The sequence below is a fragment of the Rhincodon typus genome, chromosome 1, assembly GCF_021869965.1.
Source record: "Rhincodon typus isolate 14 chromosome 1, sRhiTyp1.1, whole genome shotgun sequence".
NCBI lineage: Eukaryota > Metazoa > Chordata > Chondrichthyes > Orectolobiformes > Rhincodontidae > Rhincodon > Rhincodon typus.
The window spans coordinates 45,511,637-45,538,914 of record NC_063332.1 but is presented as its reverse complement, the minus strand read 5'-3'; the positions used below and the strand labels follow the sequence as shown (position 1 = coordinate 45,538,914).

General features: G+C 40.0%; 1 protein-coding gene across 1 annotated transcript in view; it reads left to right on the top strand.

Moving 5' to 3' along the window:
• Window positions 1-11,983: 11,983 nt before the first annotated feature.
• Window positions 11,984-27,278, top strand: part of LOC109919242 (aquaporin-3-like) — a 27,029-nt gene continuing 11,734 nt past the window's right edge. The window contains exons 1-5 of the mRNA XM_048598276.1: window positions 11,984-12,115; window positions 13,059-13,185; window positions 18,066-18,203; window positions 20,796-20,914; window positions 25,908-26,125. Coding sequence (XP_048454233.1) covers window positions 12,008-12,115; window positions 13,059-13,185; window positions 18,066-18,203; window positions 20,796-20,914; window positions 25,908-26,125 — 710 coding nt within the window. The 5' untranslated portion in view covers window positions 11,984-12,007. The remainder of the gene's footprint in view (window positions 12,116-13,058; window positions 13,186-18,065; window positions 18,204-20,795; window positions 20,915-25,907; window positions 26,126-27,278) is intronic.

Genomic DNA, 27,278 nt, shown 5'->3' with positions numbered 1-27,278 from the left:
TACAAAATAATAGTTCAAAACATAATTTATTGACTGTGAATTGTTTCAGGATATGAATAACACCATATATGCAAGTACATTCTTTCTTTGATAAACTGTTTTGTGGAAGATGTCATAGGCTATAAAATCATATTTAGGTTCTTTGTAGATACACAAGCTTACGTTTTTTTAACAACACTTTTTTATGTAATCAATGTACTTTGGAATTTGTAAAGTTCATAATATTATTTTATGTTTTATAATGTTATATGTATTATAGTATATTAGTGTATTAGCCTCGAGGGCTGTGTAACAAGAGTTGGCAAATGGGATTTGTGTAGTCATATCCTTGACCTGTATCGTAAAGTTGGTTTGCAGATACAGCAAGTAATTAAGAAGGCAAATGGAATATTGTCCTTCAATGCTAGAGGGATGGAGTTTAAAAATAGGGCGGTTATGCTGCACCTGTATAGGGTGCTGGTGAGGCCGCACCTGAAATACGATCTACGGTTTTGGTCTCCTTACTTGAGAAAGGATGTACTGACACTGGATGGGATGCAGAGGAGATTCAATAGGTAAAATTAGAATTAGAAGACGTGGCCTCAAAATAAGGAGGAGCAGATTTAGGACTGAGTTGAGGAGGAACTTCTTTATTCAAAGAGTTGTGAATCTGTGGAATTCTCAGTAAAGCAGTTTAGGCTACCCAGTTGAATGTTTTTAAACAAAGATAGATTTTTGAACAGTAAATGAATAAACGGTTATAAGTGTGTGGGCAGATAAGTGGAGCTGAGTCTGTAAAAAGATCAGTCATGATCTTATTGAATGGCAGAACAGGATCGAAGGACCAGATGGCTAACTTCTGCTCCTATTTCTTATGTTCTTAACGTCTATGAGGTCAGTTTAGTTAACCTAGCCAGTTTATTCCTGCAGGCGAGAATATGTTGGTCTAAACCCATGCACTGGATGGAGTTATTACCTTCATTGTTATTCGCTTCTCCTTTGCCTTCTATTTATTCAATGGCTGACCTAGGTCCATTGACGACCTTTGGAACATTTTAAACTTTTCAATGTTAGCAACCTCACCTGCTCATTCAACAGGAGGAACAGTGTTTCTGACCGGAGGGCTGATACCTACGGTGTGAATACTAATAACTGAATTCCCTTCTGTTTCCCACTGTGGTTTAGTCTTTTAATGGTTGCGTGGGGGTGGAACTAAGTTCTTATTAGCATTATTCATACAATGATATTAGCCCTCTGGCAAGGAAAATTACTCAACATCCTTTACCCTGTGTGAAGAATGTTCATCGAAATGGCTGCTCGAATATGTTTTGTTTTATATTGAATAGCCTTGGCAATGCAACCTATTTTTTCCTCTTTGTCCACTGCTTCACAGTTATGGACATGAACCTTAAGGAAATCAGGAATTTTTAAACTTAATTTGAACTTAAATGAGCAGGTTTTGCCTTTTCAATAGTTTAGAGCAGCTCTGAGTGAGCAAGTGGCTTGTTTTACATCTCTTTGCATAAGATGCAAAGGAAATAAAAAGTCATGTAAAATACACCGCCAATTCACTATCATCTATTTTGTTGTATGGTACAATGTGTGTTAGGAAGGTGTAAATGTATTTTCATGTTGATCCTGTCCATGTATAGCACTATCTTTTAAATTAAGCTTGGCAATGGCACAGTGGTTAGTACTGCTGCCTCACAGCACCAGGGACCTGGGTTCAATTCTAGCTTCTTCCCACAGTCCAAAGATGTGCAGGTGGATTGGCCACACTAAATTGTCTGTAGTGTCCAGGGATGTGTAGGCTGGGTGGATCAGTTATGGGAATAGGATAGAGGTCTGGGTGGGATGCTGTTTGGAGGGTTGGTGCAGACTCAATGGACCAAAAGGCCTCTTTCTGCACTGTAGGGATTCTATGATCTTATTATTTACCAAACAAGGATTCAGTCCTGCATCATGTTTGGAGTCAACACAGTGATGGAGCTCGAGGAACACAGCACATCAGGCAGCATCAGAGGAGCAGGCAAGTTGACGTTTCGGGTCGGGACCCTTCACCTGATGACTGCCTCTGATGCTGCCTGACCTGCTGTGTTCGTCCCGCTCCACACTGTGTTGACTCTGACGCCAGCATCTGCAGCTCTTGCTATCATGTTTGGAGTTGCTTAGAGAAATTGATCTTGACAACCACGCATTCAAGTCTTTCTACCAACTATAAACTTGCAGACTGTTCTGCTATCCCTCTGTACAGTTCATCGATGAAGAAAGTGAAAAATCAATCATTCTAACTCTGATCAGTGTGGGGTACTGCTGGTAAAGATTCTCCAACCAGATCTGCATCATACAAAGTTCTGCTTATAGGAATGCAATTAATTCTTAATCCAGTTTAATAACTAATTCCACACTGTTCTATTTTGTAGTATAACTTATTCTGAAGTAGAGCATCAGTTAGTTTAGTTGGCTGGAAAGCTGGTTTGAAATGCAGAGTAACCCCAATAGTGTGGGTTTAATTCCTGCACTGCCTGAGGTTACCATGAAGGACTCCTTCTCAACCTCTCCCCTTACCTGAGGCATGGTGACCCTTAGGTTAAACCACCAGCAGTCATCTCTCTCTAATGAGAGAGCAACCCTATGGTTTGCTAGGAATATGGTGAGTTTACCTTTATTCTGAAATCTGTTACTGAAAGATATTTGCGATTTTAAATATACAATTTCTATTTTGCTGTCCTCATCCATCAGCTCAGTGAGAAATGACCTTGTGTCTAGAAACTATGTTGAGTAGCTCTAATAATGTCTTCTCTGCTCCATTTATCAGAGAGAGCATCTGTTGTGATTCCACTAGAATATTGCTTCCTTTCGAAGACAAAATAATGGGCTTTGGCTGTCTAGGTGTGACAACTAATCTGCCAAAGCAAATTATTCTAACCTTTGGATGTGGGTATTCAGGTATCAGTAAATATCAGGTATTTTAAATAAAAGATGACAGGCTTCAGAATCAGTTTAGGACTTATCATTGTAAATCGTGTGTGGTTTGGTGCCAGGATGATAATAAATTTATCCTCAATAGAATTGTGGAATGTGTCTTCTTTGTAAGTGAACATATATTCTGTGTGATGCAAGACATAAAAGGCACAATAATTAATAGTGTATTTTAGCCATTTTGCAGCTTTTCTTATGCTTTACTTTTTGACAGTATTAGATGGCTTAATGTCAATTCATGTTAATGAATTATCTTTCCTACCAGTATTATGACTGTCATAAGTGTGCTCCCCAATGAGAATTCCTCATGCCTTAGGGCTTTGAAAGACGAGGCTCTACAGAAATGAGCAGGCTGCAGGCAATCTTCCTTGGGCTTAACCTTGGTCCCAGCACACATGCATCTGCAAAGGTGAAATAGTTTGTTTGTACAGACCATGCATGCCCTTAAAGGCTTTTCGATCCAAAGGGCAGCGGGACAGTATAATTAGAATCTTAGATATTTGTTGCACAGAAAAAGTTTATTTGGCCTATTCTGTCTGCTCTGGCCAAAAAAAAACCTTTTCAATCCAATTTTCTTCTTTTGATCCACAGCTTTGTTTGTTTCAGCACTTCAAGTGTATATCCAAGCACTCCTTAAAATTTAATGAGGGTTTTTGTCTCTACCACCCTTTCAGACAGTGAGTCCCAGAGCTCCAACCCCCTCTCCTCAACATTCCTTTCATCTTTCTGCCACAAACTTTTAAATCTGTGTGCCTTGATTATTAACTTCCCTGCTAAGAAAAATAGTTCCTTCCACTGTATTTAGGCTCCTCATAATTTTATACTACTCAATTAAAATGCAAGCACCCTCCTCTGTTCTATGTAAAACAATCTCAGCCTATACAGTCATTTCTCATATTTACACATTTTGTGGTCCTGGCAATATCCGGAAATATCTTCGTATCCCTCGAGTTGATCACATCCTACCCATAACATCGTAACCAGAGCCATATGCAGATCTCTACCTAAGGTCTTGCTAATCTTTTTTACAGTTCTAGCATTACCTCCTGCTCTTATATTTTATGCCTCAGCTAATGGAAAGCATCCCATATACCACTTAACCTTATCTACTTGTCCGGCTGGAATCTGTGGACATACTCTCAGAACCCTCTGATCTTCAAAACTTCCTGGGACCTTTTCATTTATATTGCATTCCTTTACCTTGTTCTCCCTCCCCAAATGAATTAACTCATACTTTATGGATTAAAGTCCATCTGTCACTTTTATGCTACCTCACCCATCTGTTGATATATTCCCGCACTATTAACCACACTGTCAATTCTAGTATATCTACAAAGGGCTGGATCATGTCCGCTATATTTAAGTTTAAGCCATTTATATATGCAACAAAGTAAGAGCTCATTGCAAACTGCCTTCCAGTCTCAAAATTCTTCATCAACCCTTACATTATTCTTCCTGTCACTGAACTAATTTGGGATCCACCTTGTCACTTTCCCTAGGATTCCCACGAACTTTGACTTTTCTGACCTGTCTGCCATGTGGTACTGTGCCAAGAGCCTTGCTAAACCATCAAAAGTCTGAATGCCTGACTAATTGTAATAATCATTGCTTCTTCAATAGCTCCTACTTAAGGTATGTCATATTTTCAGAAGCAGTGCTCAAAAATGGGCACATTAATTTGATCAAGAGCCAACAATAACATCAGGAAATACTGGAAAGGCTCAGCATGTCTGACAGCATTAGCACTTCACCATGTAATTATAATTCTATTGTGACATTACCCTTCAAGTGTTTTAATTCTATTAAGTTTGACTTGTGCACAATTTTGCATTCCCACACTTGTACACTGCTTACATCTGTATCATTGACAATGATAGTTAGGTAGCCTCAAAGTTGGATGTCAAGAAAACTTTTCCATTTCAAGTACAAAGCAAATATCTGCCTTAGTGTTGGAAGTCGGCAATAACTATAAAATTCAGGATAGAGACAGGAGGGCTGTCAGCCTCTGGTGTCTGTTGTTGCCACAGCTCATTCAATTTTCCAGAATTGATAAGTCTGCTAACCTTTTATATTTTATTTTGAAGTAAAGCTGACATCTAGATTCATAGAGTCATGCACATGTAGAGCACAGAAACAGAATCTTTGGCCCAACTTGTCCATGCCGACCAGATATCCTAGATAAATCTAGTCCCATTTGCCAGCATTTGGCCCATACCCTTCTAAACCCTTCCTATTCATACACCCATGCAGATGCCTTTTAAATGTTGGAATTGTATCAGTCTCCACCACTTCCTCTGGCAGCTCATTCCATACATGCACCACCCTCTGGGTGAAAAAGTTGCCCCTGAGGTCCCTTTATAATCTTTCCCCTCCCACCTTAAACCTATGCCCTCTAGTTTTCGACTCCCTCCACCCTAGGGAAAAGGCCTTGTCTATTTATCTTACGCATGCTCCTCATGATTTTAAAAACTTCTGTAAGGTCACTGCTCAGCCCCCAATACTCCAGAGAAAATAGCCCCAGCCTATTCAGCCTCTCCCTATAGCTCAAACTCTCCAATCCTGGCAACATTCTTGTAAATCTTTTCTGAACCCTTTCTTGTTTCATGACAAGGAGACCAGAATTGCACACAGTATTCCAAAAGTGGCCTAACCAATGTCCTATACAGCCACAACATGACCTCCCAGCTCCCCATATTCAATGCACTGACTAATAAAGGCAAGTATACTAAACGCCTTCTTCACTATCCTATGTACCTATGACTCCACTTTCATGGAAATATGAACCTGCACTCCAAGTATCTTTGTTCAGCAACTCTTCCCAGGACCTTACCAGTAAGTGTATAAGTCCTTCCCTGATTCGCCTTTCCAAAATGCAGCACCTCACATTTATCTAAATTAAAATCCATCTGCCACTCCTCGGCCCATTGACCCATCTGATCAAGATCCCGTTGTACTTTGAGGTAACCTTCTTCGCTGTCCACTATACCTCCAATTTTGGTGTCATCTGCAAACTTACTAACCACACATCCTACATTCACATCCAAATCATTCATATAAATGACAAAAAGCAGTGGACCCAGCACTGATCCTTATGGCACACCACCGGTCACAGGCCTCCAGTCTGAAAATCACTCCTCCACCACCATCCTCTTTGTTAATGGCTTTTCCATGGAGGCCGATCAATTTCCAGTGTTAGTTCTTTTTTTCCACTGCTGGTTAATTCTGTCTAAAACACAGAAATAGCTATTACACAAACAGTGTCATTATTAGAAATTACTCTTCTAACATTTTAACCCAAATAATTTAAAAAACATTTTGTAAAGCAAACATCCTAGGACTGATCCCTGGGCAGCAATGCTGGCCATGACTGTGCAACAGGACTGATCCTGATCACTACCCATGCTACCTATTATTTAGTTAATACATTATCTGTTTTATTATTAATTTCCTTATCTGATTCTGTGTACAAATTTCTATGAAGCATCTTCTTAAGCTTTTTGAAAGGCAGCATATATGTAGCATTCTGTATGTTACTATCATACTACTGAATTCCAACAAATTTGTGAGGCATAACGTGACTCTCATAACGCTTATGTTGGCTGGAAATTATTGCCTTTACTCCTTGTTAAATGAATGTAAAGTGCTTCCGTCATAATAGGCTTCAGTGTTTGTTTACTATTAATGTTAAGCTAATAGGCCCATATCTACCTAGATCACACTTCTGACCTTGTTTAAAACTTGAATCAACAACTTTTTGTATTAAAATATTGTTTGATTACCCTTGTATTTAATGAACTGTGTAAAAAGAAATCGCTTTTGTTCCCTTTTTATTCTGCCTCCTTAAGTATTCTTGGATGCCCTTCATCAATTGCTCCTGAACAATATTCAAATCACGTGATTTTTGAGTTATGGTTTATCTATAACTTAGATGTGCCACCCTGAATGCAAAAACATAGTGAAATAAATCAATTATCATTTGTGTAATATTGTCTTTTCTTGCCTTCCTTGTTCTTCACTACTTTGCCTTCAATTAACAAGGTTTAATGAACATTGCCTGTAAACAGGTTAGAGGCTGGGGTTTCTGTAGTGAGTAACTCGCCTCCTCTCTCTCTTCTTTGTCAGCACCTTCCAAATGGACATCTCTGTTACTAAGAAGGACAAGAGTAGCAGATGCATGGGAACACCATCACCTACAAGTTCTCCTCCAAGTCACAAACCATCCTGATTTAGAAACATATCACTGTTCCTTCACTATCACTGAGTCAGTATCCTGAAACTTCTTTCTCAACAGCGCTGTGGATGGCCCTACACTCTCGGGACTGCAATTCAAGGAGGCAGCTCACCATCATCATTTTTAGCCCATTTAGCATTGGATATTGAGTGTCAGCCTAGCCAATGATGCCCACATCTTGTGAACAAGTTAAAATAGACAATCTCAGATTTGGTTCTACTTGTGCACCAGGAACAGATCAAAATCTTGGGCCTGATATGTTTAGTTTTTAATATCTTCAATATACCTTTAAAATGGATTCAGTTTTGTTTAGTGTTTTACTGTTAGTGTATCCTCTCCCTACCCCAATTTACCAACTTATTTCAAATTTAGTGGTTTTAATTCACACTATTCATTTCACTTCATAATTTTTACCAACATGAGAAATTCAAGTCCAAATGTTCACTCTGCCTCCGTGTCCTCAATACTTCACCTCCTTATTGTACAATTGAGCGTGTGATCTACTCTGACTTTACTATTTAAACATATTTCAACATTTTGTGCTGGATTATTCTCTGTTCTCTTGTCTGAAATCTGGCATGATCATGGCAGCCGAGCAGAAAACAATTGGTGTTATGCATTTTACTGCATTCCTACCTAAAACAGAAATTCCTTCCCCCTTTCTGTCCCCTGGACTAATTCTGGCCACTTCTTCTCTCTTAACCATATGCTAATACCAGCTAGTTAAAGAACCTGGTCAAAACAGCAACTAACAATTGGTAAACTTTTTAAATAACCTCGCTGATTTATTGGATTCTTGTCCAATCCCAATTTTGGATAAGTAGATTTAGATAGTAAATTTATTCAAACTAAATATTGAGAAAATTGAAGCCATTGCCTTTGCTCCCAACACTAAACTCCATTCCCTGGTCACTGACTTGGTTCCTCACCTTTACTACTCTTTGAAGCTGAGCCAGACTGTTCACAACCAGATTGTTATATTCAACACCGAGATGAGCTTCTGGCCACATATCCACTCTATTAATAGGAGTGCATATAATCACCACCATAAGATTACCCGACCCCGGCCCTCTGTAGCCCAGCTGCTGATGAAACCCTTCTTCATGCCTTTGTTACTTGTAAACTTGAATATTCCTCAAAACTCGGTCCTGGCTTTCCATATTCTAATCTCCACTGAAGTTGGAATCATCTCAAGCTTCTCTGCTAATTTCTTAACTGGCAACAAATGTCTCTATAACTCATTGCTTTTAGTTACATTGGTTCCAGGTTAAACAAATCCTCAATTTTAAAATTGTGATGCTTGTTTTCAAATTAATTCATGGTCCTATCTCCTGAAAGGATTTTTCTTTGTTGATGAAGTTCCTCACTGCCTACTATTAACATGAATTGTAGAGTGTGATTCTCACGTCACCAGTCAGTCATTGGGGGCTACACATTTTTACAATCAACTTGTCTTGAACGAAGTGGGGCAATAGGACATTCAATTCCTTGAGCCTTCTCTATCTGTTCATTATTTGATGGCTGCTGTATATCTCAAATCCATTAACTGTATATCCCTTAATGCTCTTATCTAGCAATAATCTATCAATCTCTATTTTGAAATTTGCAATTCACAGTGTCTTAAAAATGTTTTTGCAAGATACTTCCAGAATTTTCCGACCAATTCTGAGATGTGGTGCTTTTTGACAATTACACCTAAAATGCTCAAGATCATAAAATATACGAACAGAAATTGGCCATTGGTAGTTTTCCAATTCTCTGAGTCTTTTCCTGAATCTAAGGATTCTTGGACGATTTCTACCAATGCACCTATTATCTCTGTAGATTACTTCTTTTCATTTCTGAGGAAGCAACCCATCAGGTACAGTAACTTATCAGGTTTGAATTAGTGTCTGCATTAGTAAACTGACCTTTTATGCAACCTGAGATTCTGTTTAAAATGACTAAATTGGAAATAATTGTCAATGGGAATCATGATAAAATTTTTTCCTCAAGTAAGGAATCCAAATCTTGTATTCCTCTTGATGCAAGTTTTTCTTACATCAGAAGAGTCAAGGAGAATTTTTCTCTACTCAGTCATGTACACCAGCTCTGAATTGGCCTAAGCCAATTTCTGTTTTACTGAGAAGCTGCCAAGACATTGGTACCCTAAATAAGCCCAACACATTCAACTGACAATTTATGTTCAAGATTTTATATAGGTTGTACAGAAGATGATGATCATTAAAGGACTTAATAGATTAAATAGAAATATATTGTTTTCTCTGGTTCAGATACCAGACAGGGAATGATCTTAAAATTAGAGTTTGAAACTTAAATAAGAGTAATTATATAGGGATGATACAGAGTTGTCTGGAGTGGACTGAGAAAGGAGTTTAGTAAAAAAGATGGTTGAGGAACAATGGTAGACATTTAAGAATATAGTTCATGACTCATTGCAAAAATACATCCCAGTGAGGAAGAAGGATTCTAGGAATGGATCAGGCCAACCATTGTTAACCAAGGAAGATAAGATAGTCTCACACTGGAACAAAAAAACAAAAAAAGCTAACAAAAGATGAACAAAAATAATTAAGAGGGAGAGAGTGAACTATAAGGGAAAACTCACAAAATTAAACAGTAAGAGCTTTTTCAAATATATAAAAAGGAAAAGTGAGGTGAAAGTGGACATAGGTCCCATAGAGAATGAGATTGGAGAAATAATAATGGGGAACTAGGAAATAGCAGAGGAGCTGAAGAAATTCTTTGCAACAATCTTCATTGAGGAGTATATTAATAGTTTTCCAAAAATACTAAATAATTGAGGGTCCTGAGGAAGGAGGGAGGAAATAATGCCATAACTGTCATGAGAGAAAATGTACAAGGGAAACTAATGAAACTAAAGGTTGATATACCTCTGGACTTGATGGCTTGCATCTAGGAAATGAAAAGAAGTAACCTACAGAGACAGTGGATGTATTGGTAGAAATCTTCCAAGACTCCTTAGATTCAGGAAAAGTCTCAGAAGATTGGAAAACTACCAATATAACACATTGATTCAAAAGTGAAGAGAGACAAAAAATGGATAACTATAGGCCAATTAACTTAACACCTGTCAATGGGAAAATGTTAGTCTGATATAAATTTGAACAAGCATGTTATTATCTAATTTCAGACAAAAAGCAACATGATTAAAGTTTCTGTCTTTTTTTTTAGAACACCCTGCAATGATTCCTTTACAAATTTGATTAGGCAATTTAAGTTTCAAAACATAGACTGAATCTGAAATTAAATGTTCAGAAGGTGTTTTGGTAACTGCTCACTATGTTGACTGCAATAGATCAAGGAGGTAGCTCAGCAGCATATTCTCAAAAGAGGTTAAGGATGGGCCATAAATGTTGGTCTTGCCAGTGATATCTGTATTCCATGAGCAAACAAAGAAAACTAAGCATTTCAGACATGGACTGCTGAAAGTTGAAAGATGTTATACCATATGCAAATTCTTTCAAATACTATTCAGAGCCTGTAACAATGAATATACCAGTTCAGGTTTGAAAAGGGGCCTACTCTTTTCATTCATTTGTGGGGCATGGACATTCCTGGTGTTGCCAGCACTTATTTGTCAAACCTAATTGCTTTTGTGAAGGTGGTGATGAGTTACTTTCTAGGACCACTGCAGACCATGTACTGTTACTATCGCCACAGTGATGTTAAGCAGGAAATTCTACATTTTGATCCAGTGCTAATGAGGAAACAGTAATATAGTTCCAAGTCAGAATAGCGTGAAGCTTGAAGGGGATCATGCAAGTGATGGTTATTTCACGCGTTCTGCTCTTGCCCCTTCTGACCAGTACAGGACATGGTTTTGGGAAGTACTGCTTGAAGAGGCAATAGTGAGTTTCAGTGGTGCATCTTGTAGATGATGCTATACAGGTGCACTATAAAGACTGTGCATTAGTGGGGATGGAGTGAATGTTTAAGATGGTTAATGGAGTATTATTCAAGGGGGCTACTTTGTCCAGGATGGTATTAAGCTACATTTGTTTAGGAAAGTCATGATTATTCCATTAGGCTCCTGACTTGTACCTTGTAAACTGTGGCCAGGTTTTGGGGATTCAAGAGGTGAGTTACTCTCTGCAGAATTCTCAGCCTTTGACCCTGTTCTTGTACTTTTATGGCTAGTCCAATTAGTGGCAACTGAAAATAAAAGCATCACCAATTTTGCAGTCATCAGAATGTTGCACAGATTGGAACAGGGTAGCTGCCCTGGTTATTGTTACATACATTTTACTCTCATAAAACAATCAGATCACACCCCAGAAAGTCTGCCGAATAGGTCTGCAGTTGAGACTGAAATTGTTTACAAAATTCAATGGATGCACAGATCAATGCTTTGAATCAACTAGTTTCTAAAGAATTTCAGTTACAGAATAAATATTTATGGCTGATTGTGCTTAAATTCATGATGTTGGTGTGAAATTGAATGATTCATTGTTCTTTAGCCAATAGCTGTTTCTGCTTTTGATTTCATCAGTCATAATTTTGATCTATGGACCAAAAAAATACTGCAAATTTTTAATTACTTCTGGTGGGCAGCTAGTGACTTTGAAAAGATACTACTGCATAGGTTTATTTTGAACAACATACTGCTTACCATAATAAGAGATTTACTTTTCAAACCAATAGCTGATTTTGAGTCGGATGCTTGCCACATCCCCTTGCTTTAAATAATGTTTGATGAACGTTTCAATGACATTCTGAGCATATTTAAAGGAAAATTCAGAGCTCAAAGAACTGGGTCTGCATCAGCAACAACTTCTCAGAGATTGGTTAAAAATGGAAAAACAAAAAGAAATCATCAGAAAAATGACAACTGTCCTGAAAGTCCGAAGTCTTCTGATGAAACAATGCCTTGCTGAATGTTTAGGAACTTTGATTCACACAGTGAGTTTTTCCACTGAGCTTTAAAAGTATTTTAAGCTGAGATGTACTTTTTTTTAACTTGTTGAAAACTTTACAACAGTTATGAAAATTATGCAGTCACAATTATTTGTTGTTAAAATAAATACTATACTAGGTTGATACAGAAGGCAAATTGCAGTAGTAAACTTTAGTATGGAACCCACATGAAGTTTCCAAATGAATGTAGAAATGTATAATTTAAGTAGATTTTGTTTGTTCATTTTTGCAATGTTCTAATATTGTTAATGTCCATTTAATCAATGCGATTATTTTATGCCTGCAACTAGGTTATTCATCCAAAAGCTAAAATGTGTTGTTAAGTAAAGTAAAATTTTTACCGTATTTAAATATTTGCAATCTTTTTATACGTTTCCAACTCAATCAATGAACTCTGCCAATATTGTTTTCTTTAAATGTTTTTATTAACCAATTTGAAATAGTCATTAGTATAATTCTTTGAATTAAGAGAAGGGTGGAAATTAGAGTAAGTGGTAAATAACCATTCCAAGTGTGGGAAAACCTGTACTGCTCCCAAAGCCAACTGATCAGAAATGCCCATTTGCAAGCAGAGCTAGACAGCAGCTGCCATTCTCTGTTGCTGAGCTATAGTTCTCGAGCAAAATGCTGTGTTGAATAATTGACACTTGGCCATTGTAGCACAAGTACCCACTAAAGCTGGGATTTAAGCACTCCCATTAGTTGGGAATGCAATCTGTCAAATTTTGTACAAACATCGAAACCAGAATTTGAGTGGAATACCACTATTGTGTCAGGAAATGACCAGAGTACCAACCCCCTGTCCCTACCCCTCTGCCCCATGCCATTTGCCTATAATACTTACCTGAGCATATCTTCAGGCATAACGGGGATGCAAATCCATCCAAAAAGAGAGCAAATGATTAATTATTATCATTTTTCTTTGCAGATGCTTAGCTGTGGAGCAGTAGCACAATTTACTCTCAGTTATGGCACACACAAAGAATTCTTGACTGTTACAATTGCTGGTGGATTTGCAGTAGCTCTGGGTATATTGGTAACTAGTAAAGTCTCAGGTACACAAATATTCATGAAAATTAAGGCAATTTCAGAATAGTATGCATGTAACTCTAGATAGAACACTTATCATGAAGACAGTTTCAATGAAACTCTCTCTCTGAGAGAAGGGAGAATGCTTTGAATGAAAGGTACTGAGGCTTATCACTTTTTTGAGCCAATAATCTTAAAGAATAGAAATGTCCTTTCTTCATTTATTCAGAATTAGCAGCATTAAACAACAATATTTAAAAAGTGATCAAAATGCAATGCAATAAGTTGGAATATTTTACCACTTCTAAGTAAGTGCACATTAATGGGCAAAAGTCTTTTTCTCTGTCTCCAAAGATCAGATATGATCGGTCTTTTACAAACTAGTATCGGGTACTTCACTTTCAAAGTCACAGACTGAACCTGGCTCTGCCACAACCTCAGACAGACCATAAACCAACCATTTCTTCTTATGCCTCCATTGCTTCTTTTGCCAAAAACCTTATACCTGTGCCCTCTCGATCAGTTTTTGCCTCTCTATCCTGTCCATACCCCTTAGGATTATATCAAATCATCTCTTAACACTTCCTTGTCCAAAGAAAACAGTCTTAACTTCTCCAATCTATCAATGTAACTGAATTTTTTCATCCCTGGAATCATTGTTGTGAATACAGTGAAACCACAGGGAGGTTCTCCTAAGATGTGTAGACCCAGCATTGAAATGAATGTGATTGGTGCTTTTGCCCTCTCTGGATCAATTTTATAGGTCTATCTCTGGCTGGTTTGTAACAACATAATCAAAACAAGCTTTATGTTTTTCTGGGGTTCACACTAATTCTTGTAGAATATCCTGGTATGATGATCTTATTTATAATTTTCGATTGCTAGACTGGAACCTCCAGCAGAATTTCAGTGTGAATGGCTAACATCTTATGGTTATCTGAATTTCTTGCTAGAAGCATGTTCAATTTTTCAATAAGTTGATAAGCTCAAGGACCTTTGTGTAGCTTTGATAGAACTAGAGCATAGAACAGTATAGCACAAGAACAGACACTTCAGCCCATTATGCCTGTATCAACCATTCTAACTTAATCCTATCTCTCTGTATATGGTCTGTATCCCTCTATTCCTTGCCTGTTCATGTGTCTGTATGATGCCTCTTAAAACGTTGCTATGGTATCTGCTTCTATCATCTCCCCTGGGAGCCTATTCCAGGTACCTACCATCGTCTGTGTAAAAAATGTGCCTTACACGTCTCCTTCAAACTTCTCCCTCTCACCTTGAACCTGTGCCCTGTAGTACTTGACGTTTCTACCCTGCGAAAAATACTCTGACTATCCATCCTATTCATGCCCTTCATAATTTTCTATATTTCTATGAGGTCACCCCACAGCCTCCAAAGCTTGAAAACAATCCAAATTTACTCTCCTTGTAGCTAATATGCACCAATCCAAGAAACATCACAGTAAACCTCTTTTGCACCATCTCCAAAGCCTCTATTCCAAAACTGCACACAATAATCTAAATGTGGCCTCACCAAAGTTTTATACAGCTGCAACATGACATGAAAACTTTTATACTCAATGCCCTGATCGATGAAGGCAAGCATGCCATATGCCCTCTTTACCACCTTATCTACTTGTGTTGCCACTTGCAGCAAGCTATGAACTTGCACCCCAACATCTCTCTGTATATCAATGCTCTTAAGGGTCCTGCCATTTACTCCAGGATGCCAGGCTCATTTTGTTTCTCTGTGAGCTCTGGCTTTCATCACAGGAAGGAATTTCCTCTTCTAATTGCGGATGTTGTCGCTGTTGTTGGGGCCACTTTACCTTTTTGATACCTTCTTCAACAAAAAAAGTCTCTCCTCTGAAGATACAGCAGAGATGTTATGAACCATTGTTAAGGCAAAACATCTCAGCATGAATATGGACCCCTGACTCCGCTAAAAGATCAACACGGGAGGTGGCTTCCCTCCTTGTCCTGATGGAATAAGCTTGGTTCTAGAATGAGATAGTAAGAAGTGCCGATGCTGGAGTCTGAGATAACGCAGAATGGAGCTGGAGGAACACAGCAGGCCAGGCAGCATCAGAGGAGCAGGAAAGCTGACATTTCTGGTCTGGACCCTTCTTTAAAAATGGGGAGAGGGCAGGGAAATGGATGGTGGATATACTTTCAGAAGTCAGCTGTGTTACTACGGAATACAAAGCTCCTGGCTGCTAGCTTTTTTTTTTCTGAAGAAAGGTCCCGACCCGAAACGTCAGCTTTCCTGCTCCTCCAATGCTACCTGGCCTGCTGTGTTCCTCCAGCTCCACACTGTGTTATATTGGTTACAGAATGCCTTTTTCTGACTGGTCACCTTCATCTTTGTTGCCTCTTCCTCACCATCTTCAGCTTCTGCTCTGAGAGAAATGAAGAGTCTACATGATCTTCTAGTAATCCTAGGTCTAGGGTATTAGCAATGATAGTGAATCCTGGTGCACAGAGTCCAAATCAATGGTTTTAGAGTCTTATAACTGAAGAATGTTGAAAGTAACAGAAGCAGTTCCGCTTAATAAAGAAGATTAATTATTGGAAATGACTTTCAAGGTTTCTGTGATTTCATTTCCATTGTAATAAAGCCTTGATATAGCTGAGCTTTCACTCTGATTTTAATACCTCCTCAGCCTAAAGTTGAAGGAGGACATGTTTTGCCTCAAATTGGTTATGGTGTCTGAAAGAATAGATATGAATTATAGGATCCCTACAATGCAGACAGAGGCCAATCGGCCTATCGAGTCTCCACCAACTCTCTGAGAGTATCCCACCCTGAGCCACACATCCCCGTAGCCCCACATTTACCATGGCTTATCCATCTAACCTATGCTTCCCTGTATACTATAGGACAATTTAGCATAGACAATCCGCCTAACCTAGACATGTTTTACAATCTTTTCCCCCTCCATTATCTGGTGCCTGGATGAGCCTTGAAGTTGGCTGCTCCCTATTTTCTATCGTTGCTGCCTCACCCCACTTCTGGAGATCAGATTTCTGGGCGGGCCTTGCCCTTATCTGTCTCACTGTACTTGTTGCTGGGCTTCTCTTCAGCTGCTCCTTGTTATTTCCATGGGTCTGGTCACTGCTGCTGCCATATAATAAAGTAAGTGAGTGAACACTAATAGGCTTTATTAACCATAACTATATACAAGAGATTATAAGAGAGGAACATTAACAGAAATTGCTGGAGAAACTCAGCAGGTCTGCAGCATCTGTGGGGAGAAAACAGAGTTAACGGTTCCAGACCAGTGACCCTTCTTCAGAATTGATTCAGTTTTCAGCTTTCCAACATTCACATATTGTAAGAGTCAACATCTTTGGAAAACCTACAGACTTAGGCTTCAGTTTTGTGTGATCTGACATCACTATGATTTGCACCTTATACTCGTACTCAGTAGCTTTTCTTGGAATAAAGGCATTAACTAATCCTTTACTTTACAATGAAAACAAGAAGATGAAATGAAAGTGTGTACTTGGAGTATAATTTCAAACAAAAAATGTAATTAGGAGACCACACACAAGGAAGTGGATTGAAGTGGATGCCTGGTCAAAATTCTGTAATTCTTTCCCTTATGTCATTGTGGATCTACCAACACCAAATGGACTGCAAGAGGTTCAAGAAGCAACTCACCACTTTCTCAAGGGCAACTAGGGATGGTCTAGCAAGTGATATACACATCACGTGAATAGATAAAAAGAAAATTATTAGGAGTTGAGTAACAATCTTGCATTTATGTAGTGCCATTAACAAGCAAATAAGTGCTTTAAGGGAACTTATTTTGTTCATTCATGCAATGCGAGTGTCATTGGCAAGGCCAGTATTGTTTTGTTAATCTATAATTGCTATTTGGAAGGCAGTGGTTAACCATTTAAAGGCAAAGTTTGAAACTAAGTCATTATTACACTGCAATAATGGCTACACTTCAAAAAGTACTTACTGTATGTAAAATCCTTTCAGAAGTCCTGAGGCCACATTAGTGCTGCCTAAATGCAAGTTTTTTTCTTTCTTCCTGCAGAAATTACAGAAATGACCACAAATCTGGGCAGAAATGGAGATTTTGAAGAACAGCTTAAAAATGTAAAGAGGCACGAAAGTTCAGGAAGGGAATTTCAAGGCTTAAGATCTAGACAATAAAGTGCAAGACTGTCAGTAGTGGGCAAAGGTAATCAGAGATGCAAAACAGACATGATTTGGAAGAGGGGCTGGAGAGGAACAAGTTACAGAGACAGAATAGTGTAACATCATGGATGAATCTGAATACAAGAATGAAGGTTTAAACTTGAGGCATTGCTGGACTGAAGTCGATGTGGTCACTGAGGATGAAGTGATGAGTGAAAAGGATTTGGTGCAAATCCAAACACAGGCAGCAGAGTTTTTGATTAGCTGAAGTTTGCAAATAATTTGTAAATTTGAATACAATACTTGTTCAGCAACACAAAAGTTCCCTAAATTTAAGGTAAGACAATTCCTACCCGAGACAGTGCTTCACATGGTGCTGGAGATAAAACACATTATTCACTTACAAATAAAGAAAAATCATATTTACAAATGGCATAAATTTCTTATCTTTGTTCACACTCATTTTGTTTCTCATTCCTAGGACATATTCCAAAACATATGAGAAATTATGTAAATTCTATTCATTCAATTCCATTGCTGGTTAAATCATGTGTAGCTTTTATCACTAGATATTACTTAGTACTCAGCTACAGATTAGATAGATCTGGTGTGCCAACACATTTAACAAACAAAAATCTTCATGCTATTTAGTACTCAGTTTCTCTAATTAACAAGAAATAATCAAGAAATATTTATATGTAAAAAAACCAACTTACTATTTATAATTTTACAACTCTTTTGTTCTTTGTATAGGAGCTCACCTGAATCCTGCAGTGACTTTTGCTTTGTGCTTGCTTGCTAGTGAACCTTGGTTAAAATTTCCATTATTCTTTTTGGCACAAACATTAGGTGCCTTTCTTGGATCAGGAATAATGTTTGGTTTGTATTATGGTGAGTAATGGTATAGAGCAATTTTCTATTATTTTCTCAGCGGATGCTACAAATATTGACTCTGATGATGTTCTTTACATTTATCTATTATAATCTGAGAACATTAATTCCGAGATTCATCTCTAAATTATGAGCAGAGACTCAGACATTGAATTTATGTATTTAAACTTTGAGAATTGGTTAACAGAATGAGTGTGTTGATATGTATGCACACTGAGATGTTGGGTTCTCACCCAGACAGACAATCTCTTGTCACTATCAAGCAACTTGAAGGAGTCCAGCTCCAACTTGGCAGACTGCATTCATAGATTTTGTACCATCTCCCACAGCCTCTGCTCTATTTCCCTGTACACTGCTTTCTCTGGGCAAGTCAATAGTCCTATGCCCTCCAGTAATTAAACTCACCACAGCAGCTCCAAATACATATATATTATATGTATATATACAGTTGCATTTAGAAGAACACATTACAACCTTGGTTTAAACATGGACAAAAGAGCCGAATTGCAAAGGTGCGGTGAGAGTGACAGCCCTTGACTTCAAGAGATAGTAAGAACTGCAGATGCAGGAGTCAGAGATGACACAGTGTGGAGCTGGAGGAACAGGGCCCCGAACTGAAATCTTGACTTCAAAGTTGCATTTGACTGAGTGTGGCATCAAGGAGCCTGAGCAAAACTGGAGTTAATGGGTATCAGGGGGCAAACTCTCCGGTGGTTGGAGACATACCTGACACATAGGAGGATCTTCGTGGTTGTTGGAGGTCAATCATCTCAGCTCCAGGACTTCTCTGCAGGAGTTCCTCAGGGTGCTGTTCTTGGCCCAACCATCTTCAGCTGCTTCATTGATGACCTTCCCTCCGTCATAAGGTCAGAAGTGGTGATGTTTGTTGATGATTGCAACTCCTCAGATACTGAAGCAGTCCATGTTCAAATGTTACAAAATCTGGACAATATCCAGGCCTGGGCTGACAAGTGGCAAGTAACATTTGCGCCAGGCTATGACCATCACCAATAATCTAACCACTGCCCCTTGACATTCAATGGTGTGACCATCCCTGAATCCCCCACATCCTGAGGGGTATCATTGACCAGAAACTCAAATGGACTCGCCACATAAAAACAGTGTCTCAAGAACAGGTCAGAGACTAGGAATACCGTGGGAAGTAACTCACCTCCTGACTCCTCAAAACCTGTCCATCATCTACAAGGCACAGATTTGCTAGTGGCAAAAGTCATTGCAGCAAAGTTATATGATGCCTCAGTAGTGCAGAAATGAAATATTCATGAAGGTGTTCTTGCATTTTTGTGTCTTTTACTATCTTATCCCAGAACATTCCAGCTGCTGCATATTAGATCATTTTGTTGGTGATTTCCAAATCTGTCACCATGACAACATTATATTACAAATGATTACAGAAGTGAATACCTGATCAAAGTTGTACTGCACTGATCTTCCCAACTGGCCTAGTGGGAAAGGTGTTTGTGTACAGTAACTAAGTGTATGTGCCCAGACACTTGACAGAAAGGATGAGACAAATATGAAGGGGTGAGGTCTTGTTGGCAGCCTGCAACAGCCTATTTTATTTACACAACTTGAAAATGCATAATGATTGGTTGATCCTCTATCTCAACACCATACTCCTGTTCTCTCTCCATATTCTTGATGTCTTTAGCCTCTAGAAATCTATCTATTTCTTTCTTAGATGTATTCAATGACTTGACCTCTACAGCCTTCTGTGGTAGAGAATTCCACAAAAAGAATTTCTCTGAAGTCAATGTTGAGGCCTCCAAGAGCAACTCCCTCCTGATTGTATGCCACTGTGCTGCCACCTCTGCTGGGCAGGACATATCCAGGGGCTGGTGATGTTGATGTCTGGGATATTGTCTGTAAGGTATGATTCTGTGAGTATGACTATATCAGGCTGTTACTTGATTGGTCTGTAACACAGCTCTCCCAATTTTGGCACTATCACCCAGATATTGGTAGGAGAGGACTTTGGAGGATGGGCAGGGCTGTTTCTGCTGTTGTCTTTTCTGGTGCCTCTGTCCAGTTTCATTTGAGCCATGCTTAGGCGAATGCAACTTGATATCAACTCTTTGAATTCATGTTTTGGTCCATGTTTGAACGAGGTCAGGAGCTGAGTGGCCCTTGCGGGACCTGAACTGGGCATCACTGAGCATGTTATTGCTGAGCAGGTGCTGCTTGAATGCGCTGTTGATGACACCTTCCATCACTTTACTGATGATCCCATGTAGATCGATGGGGCAAATTTGGTCAGGTTGGATTTGTCATGCTTTTTGTAGACAGGACATACCTGGGCAATTTTCCATCTTCTTGGAAAGACTTTATTCTGAATGATCTTTTATCTGTTAAATTTCACCATCAGGACCTTTGATACTTTTGTTATCCTCTGTTGAGTTGCATATTGCCATTTTCTGACTTTATTTTAAATGTCAAGTATTTGTTATCTTGTTAGGTTTGTGAGGAAAATTCAACTCAGGCATATAATATATCTATTCTGAGAAAGCTGCAAGTGGCTACAAATCAAGAAAACAAATCTTCAAGTTATACTAATAACTATATCATTTGCAGATGCATTGTGGCATTATGGTAATAAACAGCTAACAGTAATTGGAGCAAATTCTACTGCTGGAATATTTGCTACTTATCCACATGAACATTTGAGTGCAGTCAATGGCATTTTTGATCAGGTAAGTGAGAAGAACTTCAATAGATTACATGCGTTTGGTGCAATGGGGACTTCAAACCTGCCTTGGGCTAGATTTTCACGAATGAGGCCAGAAGTTTGAGTTAGGAAAGCCTCCTGACCTATTTTCCCTGCACTTTCCCCAGCACACAGTCCAGTGAAGCTGGTTCAGGATCAAATCAGCCATTAATGCTGGAAGCAGGTCTGATGCAGCTATAGGAGAGGGTCAGTTGTTGAGGCAGGCTGTTTAGAAGGCTTGCATCCATTCTCTTGGATTTTGTGCCAGTTCTATTAAAGATCATTCAGCCCTCTAGCCCTCACCACTCACATCTCTCATCCCCCTGCATTTATTCTCCATGCCCCAATATGCCCCATGGCACCTTCATGTGCTTCATGCCTCTGAGATTAAGAGGAAACTCGCCACACATGTCCCTCTCCAGATAGCCTCATAATGAATGATTGGCTGAGTTCTAAGAATTGTTAATATATTAGGTCATGTAGGTCTATTTAGACAGGTGGAAAGGAAATATTTGCTTTGATTGAATTGAATATCTTTTATTGTCACATACATTCAAAATAAATTGCAGTGAGAAGTGTGCACTGTTGCTTGTACATAAGTGCCATTCACAGAATAAAATAAAGAAAGAAAACTTAGAGAGTCCAACTTTCTTTCTTCGCTGCTATATCACCACCAGAGCCCCACTCTGGGCTTTCCAGCCCACGCTATGCTGCCGAGAGTGTCCTGCTCTGGGCTACACCAGTCCAGACCATGCTGCTGTCAGGGGCCTAATCCGCCTGGAAAATGAGAAACCCCATTCCAGGCCTCACAGGCCGACTGACCGACTCAGCGCCACTGCTCTGGAGCCCATCGAAGCCCCCTCCCGCTGAAGAGTTCTCACGGCTACCCATCGCTCTGGGCCTCGGCCCCACGATGTCCCCGGTATGCGGTCTCATCGTTGCTCTGGGGATATGGCCCCTCTGCTGCTCCGGGACATGGCCCCTTGGCCCCTCTGGGACTCATTCTGACCCATGTCTGTTTTGCCAACATTGCTCTGGCCTGTGTTCACTCCACTGTCGCTGATGGACACAGCCCACGCGCTCAGCTCCCACCCGGTCACTGGAGGTGACTCCTTTCTTCAGGTTAGAGTTAGATAGTTGAAATTAAAAAATAGTTGAAGGCTGGGGAGCTGAGGAGGTGCAGAAATACTGCAAAGGGGAGAGGGAGAGAGAAGGAAAGGAGAAAAGAAAAGTAACTGGCCAGCCAAGAAGCTCCGAATGGAGTGTCTTACCCTGCCACCATCTTTGGTTATAATAAGTTATTCTTTCTATTTGTTTATTTGGATAAGAGTAGGAGGTGTGAAGTGAGGTAAAGCTTTTGTTATTGATGGAATAATGGCTCTGTCTGATTGACACTTTTAAAGGGTTTCCTTCAAAGCTGCTTTCTGAATAGATGTTTCTTGTAATGAGCATTTCAAGACTTGCCGTTGCTATTCTTTGTGTCTTGGACAGTACTGGGAAAGAGGTTATTGAGTTGGCATAGGCAACATAGATGTTGCCTGGATAAAGCCTCTTAAACATTAAATACCTTTCAATAGGTTGCTGCATTCAGACTGCGTTTCACTGCTCCTCTGAGGGGCTCAAGGAGCCTGGAAATTGCAAAAGGTCGGGAGGGCTTTGAGATCTTACCCCAGCAATGGAAATAGTCAGGTTGAGAATACAGGCTCACTACATGTAACATTATCACTGGGGAAAATTCCAGGTGTCAGGAGTGGGCACAAAATATTGCAATCAGTCATGTCTACGATTTTTAAAGATAGCTGGAATCAGATTGACTCTCTGAAAATCCAGCCCTTTATATTTGATTATTTTATCAAATAATTGAGGTCAAATTCCAATTATCAGATTTAATCTGAAATATCATTATGTTCAAACTGCAAGTTTTTCTTTACGGATTATAATTCTATGATCATCTGCAGTAAAGTTTACAAAATGTGATGACATATTGCACTAGCATGTGCTATCAGTAAAATTAAAAGGCAAGATTTCCTACGCATCCCATTTCCTGACTCTGTGGAAAATGCCTCATGCTGTGCCAATCTCTCCGTGCCCTGGCGCTCGAGCCTCCCTGACTGTAGATTGGAACAGAATTGTTTCATGCTATCAATAATACTTTACAGTTCAACCAGTGTGTATCAGAGCTTGCGAGTGCTGGGAATTTAGATTATCTTTTGGTCTGGCAGCAGAACCAATCTGCAGAAATGATTTTATCAGACAGTAAACCCATAAGCCAGGCATGCAGGTGGCACTGGGAGGAATGTCTGGGATGTAAACATCGGGTAGTGGGCACTCTGACCTTCGGTGGATCTTCCTGGACATAAGGTACCTGCCCAGCAGCAGATTGAAGTGTCATTAAGAGGCTGATTGAGTGTGCTTCTGGGTGGTGGATAGGTCCCTCACTGAGGGACATACCCCACTGATGAAGGCTTCTTTCTGGCTGCTGCTCTGAAAGTGTCTATAAGACATCTGACCCTCAGCTTCTGCCTGGAGCAGCTAGTAGCAGAGCATTGCTGTGGCTGCTGGCCATCTTGTAAAGAGACAGAGGTTCTCCTGCTCAGGGGGTGGCCTGGCAGCTGTAGCCGCTAGTGATTTAAGTAATTCAAACACCTCTTCAGAAGGTTTCACAGTAGAAATGCCCTCATCCTTCAGTGGCAGTGCCCATTTCTGTCAGTGGAGCTGCTGTCCTTCCAAGGCTGCTGAGCTCTGATTGTTTCTGCAACCTCAGGAACACAGCACCATCTTTAACCAGACTTCAGACATGGAGATGGCCCCTTCATTCGCTGCTGCCAGGGGGATCTCCCAAGCACTTACCTTGACTGGCAGAGGGGGTTCAGGATCTACAAGTAGCTTGGACTCATGTTCATAACCTATGAGCATAAGATCCCAACCCATGTTATTGTTCTATACAGCTCCTTCCTCACAAACATGTAGCTCCTCACAATTTATATCCATGATATGGATATGGAATGGGCAGAATCTTCCCAGCCCCTGAACAACATGGGCCATGGCAGGAAAGTCAGAAAAATTGGGTGAGATATCCAGCAAGTAGATTATCGTCATCAAGAGCAAAAAGTGCTATTTTCTGTCCAAGAATGGCATTCTTGCTTGTAAGCAACAAGAGGCCTATTTGAATGCGTTAGCGTGTTTATTTTATTCATTCATGGGATGAGGGCATCGCTGGCTGGGCAGCATTTATTGCCCATCCCTAAATGCCCAGAAGGCAGTTAAGAGTCAACCACATTGCTGTGGGTCTGGAGTCACATGTAGGCCAGACCAGGTAAGGATGACAGTCTCCTTCCTTAAAGGACATTAGTGAATCAGATGGGTTTTTCCCCAACGATGAATTCATGGTCATCATTAAACTCTTGATTCCAGATTTCTTTTTTATTGAATTCAAATTCCACAATCTGCTGTAGTGGGATTCGAACCCTGGTCTCCAGAACATTACCTGGGTCTCTGAATTAACAGTCCAGCGATAATACCACCAGACTATCACCTCCCACTTATTATCATCTCATCATTACCTAATCTCATTTTATTGGTTTGCAGTTTCCCATTCTCCCACCTGCTGGATCGAAATGAGATTCCAACAATACCTGGCATGAAAGTCAGGGTAGGTCATAGCGACTCACTACTTGCTTCTTTGGATGTCTATCCTGAACATCTGGTGCCAGCACCTTAACCACACTCCACAGGCTGTGACTGCACACATCCCACATCCACAGACCTTGGTGCCTGACAACATCCAGACTCATCGCAACTTCGTGACACATCTGCGATCCCTTACACTTATGATTCTGCACTTCAGTGCTGCGTTTTAAAGTGGTCTGGCACCTTTCATTACAATGCTGTCTCATAGTGGTCAACGTCCATCTCAGGGATCCTCGCTTTCTCTCTTAGTGCTTACTCACTTTGTGTCAACTCTAGTGCTCATAGCATCCCTGCCTTTTTGTGTTTGCCATTTCAGCTAGAGCTGAGGCTCATGGTATGTATGTCTGTGTCGCCTTTTAGAGCAGACACAAAGCCAGCAACTTGCCAGAAATGATCAGTCAAGGGAGAGGACATGGTGGTTTGTGGCATTGTTCTGAGTCAGTCTCATAACTGCACCATGTGCCAGCCACATACATGCCAAACATTCTGCATGTGCTTCAAGCAAACGGTGTCAATGTACCCAATTCTAAAGGGAGTAGTCTTCACTCAAGTCATTCCTCACAGGGGGTCCTGGACAGTAGATTAAGGACAGTTTCCAATACAGTCAGTTGACTGCTCAGGGCATGGTCAGGAGATCTAGATATTAAAGATATCAAGGGATATGGAGATTGTGAAGGAAAAATGACATTGAGGGAGAAGATCAGCCAAGACCTAGTTGGATACTGGGGCGGGTTTGTGTACTGCTGCTCTTATTTCCTATTGATATATACAAGAGAAGGAGTGACAGCTATTCTTTGATTTCCTGTTTCCTCTTTCACTCAGTAATTTCCTCTCTACTTCTTTGGACTGCTAGCAAACTCTGAAAAAGCATATTAAACTGGTGTGTGTGTGTGTGTCTGTGTGTGCGTGTGCGTGTGTGTGTGTGTACATACATGTGGGTAAAATATCTTCTCCTTTATTCAATCTTAAAATCTTTAACCTGTGGCAGAATGAACTTAGCTGCTGCAGGCTCATAAACTGCTGCACAGAGAGGCTACTTTCTGAAAATCTATGTTTGAATCCATATGGCGATTTTCACATCAGATAGATAAATTGGTAAGCTTTGGGGCTAATTTGCAGGTATCAGGTTTTTGTCAGGTTTACTTTAGAAATTCAACAGAATTAATCACAATTTGACATTTTCTAGGGTAGTAAGTTAAGTAAAAATATGCTATAGATTTGACATACAAATTAACTACAGTAAAGTTCTGATGTTTAAAATTGGTTGATTTCTCTTTTCCTAAATACAGGCAATTGGGACTGCAGCACTTATACTTTGTATCCTTATCATTGTGGATCCATTAAACAACTCAGTACGGACAGGACTAGAAGCTTTTACAATTGGCTTTGTGGTTTTGCTAATTGGCTGGTCAATGGGTTCAAATTCCCAATACTCATTAAATCCTGCCAGAGATATTGGACCTCGCCTGTTTACTGCAATTGCTGGTTGGGGAACTGAAACTTTCACGTATGTTTTGTTGTAATTTCTTATCAATTCCTTTTGGATTCGAGTGACTATATTTCAACTATAATTTAAGATTCATATTAACTATTAAACAATAATGAGCCTTTCAGTACATGAACTCTTTAAGAAAATTGAATGCCATGTAATGTATGTAATGAATACCATACAATGCAATGAGTGTAGCTAACGTAAATCTTGATGACAGCTTCTGGCATCATGTTGTATGGATTGGCTGGACTCTATCACCATCTTTCATTTGCATTAAAATTTACAACACCTGCTTTATTTAGTATGGAAGAAGTAAACCACTAAATATTCTGGTAAGAAGAGGCTATAGTCCTAAGCAGGATGTAGCTTATTGCATCATAGCCATGAAGGACAAGTTACATTGGTACGATAGGCATTGATCGGCTATGAGGAAACCTTGATCATCATGGGTACTCACATGGGCCCTGGTTATGCCTGTCTTTTCGTGGGGTATGTAGAACATTCCTTGTTTCAGTCCTATTCCAGCCCCCACCCACAACGCTTTCTCCTATACATCGATGATATCATTGGTGCTACTTCCCTCTCTCGTCCAGAATTGGAAAAGTTCATCAGTTTTGCTTTCAATTTCCACCCTGCCACAGAGACTGGCCACTAATATCTACTATAAACCCACTGGCTCCCACAGCTGCTTGGACTATACATCCTCACACCCTGCTTTCTGTAAAAACTCCATTCCATTCTCCCAGTTCCTCCGTTTCTGTTGCATATGTTCCGATGAGGCCAACTTCGATGAGGGAGCCTCCGAAATGTCCACCTTCTTCCTCAACTGGAGGATTCCCCAGCACCGTTGTCAACAGGGCCCTCAATCGGGTCCAACGCATCTCCCACACTTCTGCCCTCACCCTCTCTCTTCCCTCCTACAAATGCAATAGGGTTCCCCTTGTACTTACCCACCATCCCACCAGCATCCACATCCAGAAGATCATCAAGCACCATTTCCACCACCTCCAGCAAGGTGCTACCACCAGACACATATTCCTTTCCGAGATAACAAGGTGTAGAGCTGAATGAACACAGTAGGCCAAGCAGCATCAGAGAAGCAGGAAGGCTGACGTTTCAGACCTAGACCCTTCTTCAGAAATGGGGGAGGGGAAGGGGGTTCTGAAAT